Source organism: Salvelinus namaycush, chromosome 3 (assembly GCF_016432855.1).
Source record: "Salvelinus namaycush isolate Seneca chromosome 3, SaNama_1.0, whole genome shotgun sequence".
Taxonomy (NCBI): Eukaryota; Metazoa; Chordata; class Actinopteri; order Salmoniformes; family Salmonidae; genus Salvelinus; species Salvelinus namaycush.
The window spans coordinates 32703128-32707689 of record NC_052309.1 but is presented as its reverse complement, the minus strand read 5'-3'; the positions used below and the strand labels follow the sequence as shown (position 1 = coordinate 32707689).

Here is a 4562-nt window from a genome sequence, read left to right as displayed (position 1 = left end):
AGTTGTCATAGAAAATTGTTGTGGTGGCAGCTGCAGAGAGGTATTTGGGTGGTGTCCCAGGTTGTTGTGGTGGTGTCCCAGGTTCGGGTTGTTGGCCTGAGGTAGGACTAAATAGATTTAAATAGCGGGTGGTGTTACTTTTTTATTATTATAGGGGTTTATTTTTTGGGGAGTGTAGTGTAAGATGGTAGGGTATTTGTTTATTTATTTTGTTCAAGCAAAGTATAAGGGAGTTGTACTCCAGTCTAATAGATGGCAGTAAAGGCAACATTTAATGTATGCCAACCGCCGTTAAACCTCATCGAAGAAGAGAACGCAACCACAGATGGACGAGAACATCTTTGGCACAACGTTGGTTTCTTCAGATTCTGACCACGCCCACTGCTGAATGCGGAAGTCACCAGTTGCTGCTATTTGTGTGCATGAAGGTAGATAAAGAACGAATCTAAGGCTATTATTCATTTTATTTTTGTTGGCTGCTGTAGTTATGACTTTTATTATTTTATCTAAGATGTTTTGTGGCATCTAGTGTTCTGTTATTATTCTCCATCAGGGCATTTCTGCTTGCTAACTGAACAACAGGTGTAGCTGACATTTGCTAGCTAGTTAGCTACCTGCTGACGTACCTTACTACAGGTATCATAGTTGTTGATTACTTTATGCATAGTTGCTCGTTTTATTTTCTTGCACTGTTTTTAAACATTTATGATCCACAATTGGCTATGATGTAGATCAACTACACTAAGTATACCAAACAAAGGCACTTAAATATTTTGTCTTGCCCTTTCACCCTCTGAATGGTGTAATGGATGTGAAATGGCTAGCTAGTTAGCGGTGGTGCGCGCTAATAGCCTTTCAATCGGTGACGTCACTTGCTCTGAGCCCTTGAAGTAGTGTTTCCCCTTGGAACGGCCTTTGTGGAGCGATGGGTGACTGTTGTTGATGTGTGCAGAGGGTCCCTGGTTCGCGCCCGGGTCGGGGCGAGGGGACGGACGTAAAGTTATACTGTTACATTGATGCTGTTACATTGATGCTGTTGACCCGGCCGCGGCCTTTGTGGAGCGATGCTTCGTGGGTGACTGTTGTTGATGTGTGCAGAGGGTCCCTGGTTCGCGCCTGGGTCGGGGCGAGGGGACGCCATAAAGTTAAACTGTTACAATGGCACCCATACATATTTATTAATTGTCTCAAGGCTTAAAAATCCTTATTTAATCTGTCTCCACCCCTCCATCTACACTGATTGAAGTGGATTTAACAAGTGACATCGATAAGTGATCATAGCTTTCACCTGGTCAGGTTGTCACGGAAAGAGCAGGTGTCCTAATGTTTTGTATACTCAGTGTATATATATATTTTTGGTTGGCTGTGATTGAAATGTTGACTAGCTGCAATAGCTTTTACCTCGCCACCTGTTCACCCCCCTCCCCCTCCTCCCACTCCAGGTTCTACAGGTTTTAGAGAACTTTCCCTTGATGTGAACTGAAGATAGTGAACTGAAGAACTGCTCCCCAACATGTCACATACACAAGCACACAGTTACACACTGATTACAAAGTGTGCGTGCATGGTCTTCACACTACTCTTTGCCTCTGGACATGCAGAAGAGATCACTAAAGATGGAACACAGAACCGTTCTCTGGTATCCATCCACCACCTTGCCAGTTTACCTACTCTCCGGGATATCGTAGTAAAAGAGGGAGCCAGCACTCTGATTGAGTGCAATGTCACTGGAAAGCCAGATGACATTCAGTGGTACAATTCCAAAGGGCACGTTCTGAATGCGGAAGAGGGAGGTAATACATACAGCCAACTCTATCAACTTCTAGTTACCTGAAACCTTTACAACATCTGATTAATTGGTTTACATTGTATTATTAAAAGCACGTTTAACTAACTTTTGATTTCTTTCCGAAAGGTGGGAAATGGCTTATTCAGGACATGGGCGTTTTAAATATTACAACGGTCAGTTTTGAAGACCGAGGCCGGTACACCTGCATAGCCTCCAGCTCGGCAGGGACCTCCAACTACACCATCACCTTACGGGTGGCCTACGTCCACAGCGGCCTGGGCCTGTACTACGTCATCGTGTGTCTCATCGCCTTCACCATCACCATGATCCTCAATGTTACGCGCCTCTGCATGGTCAGCAGTCATCTGAAGAAGACGGAGAAGGCCATCAACGAGTTCTTCCGCACCGAGGGAGCTGAGAAGCTCCAGAAGGCCTACGAGATAGCCAAGCGCATCCCCATCATCACCTCAGCCAAGACTATGGAGTGGGCCAAGGTCACCCAGCTCAAGACCATGGAGTTTGCCCGCCACATGGAGGAGCTGGCCCGCAGCGTGCCACTTCCCCAGACCATCCTCAGTTGCAGGGCCTTTGTGGAGGAGATTATGGAGACGGTGCACACCTCGGTGGGGGCGACAAGCCTCCAGAAAGCTATAGAGCCAGCCAACCCAGAGGGGAGAGGTCAAACCTGTGAGGTCCAGATGTCAGCGGAGCAGCAGGGCCCAGCAGCACACGGCAGAGAGGATGGTGATGGTGTTGATGGTACCATTGAAAACAGCCTGGACATTGAAGTGTCTGTCCACCCTATGTCCAAGTGTGAGAATGAGAAGTGGGCTGAAGGGGATGAGGTGTCTGTACCCATGCTGGGTCCATGCTCCAGTGGGAGTGTGGCTTATGAAAGTCGCATTTAGTCGTGCCAGTCAGGTCTTTACAACTAATATTTTCCAGTTAGTTGAGAGGTCAAAATCAAAGGGCTGCTCAGATGGCAACCACAGATGGTGGGAGTTGAGAGGTATTTTGTGTATAGTATGCTACTGCCTCTATTTCATAGAGAAAATACACTGGATGAAACCGAAAAATGTTTCAGAGATGAGATAGGCCTTGTGGTTACTTCCCTACCTGATAGCAGTGGTATTTGATAACTATGGTGGGAAGTGATGAGAGGATTGTTCGGTTTCTGACATCTTTATTTACTTCACTACTTGCCTCAGTTTAAAGGAAGGCTTGATTTGGTTGTTTGCTTGTATCTTAACAAATGATAAAAAAGAAGAAACCTGCACACTGCTCTTGCTAGTGTCACTGCTCTTTATTAAGCTTTACGTATCAGCCTTCAAAAAGCTCTGACGAAGGCCTTGAGGCCGATATGTAAAGCTTAATAAAGAGCAGTGATACTAATTTTTTAATTTATTTAACCTTTATTTAACCAGGAAGGGCTCATTGAGATTTAAAATCTCTTTTTCAAGAGCGTCCTGGCCAAGATAGGCAGCACCAAGTCATTACAAAAATTACAGACAGACACATGAAAAACTACAAGTAATCTAGTAAAAACCATTGAATTCACAAGAGTATAACAAAATCAAAAACAGCAAATTAAAAACATTGACAGGTCAGGGAATCAGTCTCAAGATCATTCATCAGTGATTTAAAAATACCAATCGGGACAAGTTCTTCCAGTTTAAAATTATTTTGTAAGGTGTTCCAAGACGATGGCGCAGAGTACATAAAAGCCCTTTTACCAAATTCAGTTCGGACATTTGGAACAGTTAGCAGGATAAAGTCCAGCGAACGAAGAGAGTGCCCACCACATTTCTGAACAATAAAAATGCCCAAATAAAAAGGTAGTAAACCCAAAATGGCTTTGTAAATAAAAGTATACCAGTGACTGAGCCTACGAGTGACTAGAGAAGGCCAGCCAACCCTGGTATACAAAGTGCAGTGGTGCGTAAGGGTTTTGCAGTTTAAAATAAATCTCAATGCTTCATGGTAAAGAGTGTCAATTGATCTCAAACACTGAGCGGAAGCATTCATATATAAAATATCCCCATAGTCTAGTAAAGGCATAAATGTAACTGATACTAGCCTCCTTCTGGCTTCAAAAGAAAAACAGGCCTTATTCCTAAAATAAAATCCCAATTTCAGCTTCAATTTTTTTCAACTAATGAGTAGTGTGCGGGTTTCTTCTTTTTTCTCATCTTATTTAACCATGCACCTGCAAAAGAGATGGCTCAGATGTGCGAGTGCCTTTTTGAATTTTGTATCGTAAACAAATAACATGTTATTTTTAAAATCACTTGGAATATGGGTTGCACAAGGCAATCTAGCAAATTAAGTACAATTTTACTCGGGGTAATGGGTATAATCAGTGGTATAAAGTACTTAAGTAAAAAATACTTGAAAGTACTACTTAAGTAGTTTTTTGGGGTATCTGTACTTTACTATTTATACTTTTGACAACTTTTACTATTACTTCACTACATTCCTAAAGAATATTATGTACTTTTTACTCCATATGTTTTCCCTGACACCCAAAAGTACTCGTTACGTTTTGAATGCTTAGCAGGACAGGAAAATTGTCTAATTCACACACTTATCAAGAGAGCATACTTGGTCATCCCTACTGTCTCTGATCTGGCGGACTCACAAAACACATGCTTCGTTTGTAAATTATGTCTGAGTGTTGGTGCGTGCCCCTAGCTATCGGTAAATTAAAAAAAAAAAAAAAAAGGAAATGGTGCCGTCTGGTTAACTTAATATAAGGAATTTGAAATGATTCACT

The 4562-nt window shown here is 42.7% G+C and overlaps 1 protein-coding gene across 2 annotated transcripts; it reads left to right on the top strand.

Moving 5' to 3' along the window:
* The first annotated feature begins 339 nt into the window (after nucleotides 1-339).
* LOC120044329 (microfibrillar-associated protein 3-like) lies at nucleotides 340-3141 on the top strand. 2 transcript variants are annotated; one of them, XM_038988944.1, is made up of 3 exons: nucleotides 340-428; nucleotides 1443-1793; nucleotides 1916-3141. In XM_038988944.1, the coding sequence occupies exons 2-3, from the start codon at nucleotides 1514-1516 to the stop codon at nucleotides 2695-2697; spliced, it is 1062 nt and encodes a 353-aa protein (XP_038844872.1). In that variant the 5' UTR covers nucleotides 340-428; nucleotides 1443-1513; the 3' UTR covers nucleotides 2698-3141. The 2 variants fall into 2 exon arrangements, with proteins under 2 accessions (XP_038844872.1, XP_038844873.1); XM_038988945.1 differs by lacking the exon at nucleotides 340-428 and adding an exon at nucleotides 439-636.
* The last annotated feature ends 1421 nt before the right edge of the window (nucleotides 3142-4562 follow it).

What these genes read in the sequence shown, in the direction of transcription:
- LOC120044329 (XM_038988944.1), top strand. Translation starts at nt 1,514, where the DNA reads ATGTCACATACACAAGCACACAGTTACACACTGATTACAAAGTGTGCG. An exon ending in TCTGAATGCGGAAGAGGGAG is followed by an intron (nt 1,794 to 1,915) that starts GTAATACATACA and finishes TCTTTCCGAAAG; the next exon opens with GTGGGAAATGGCTTATTCAG.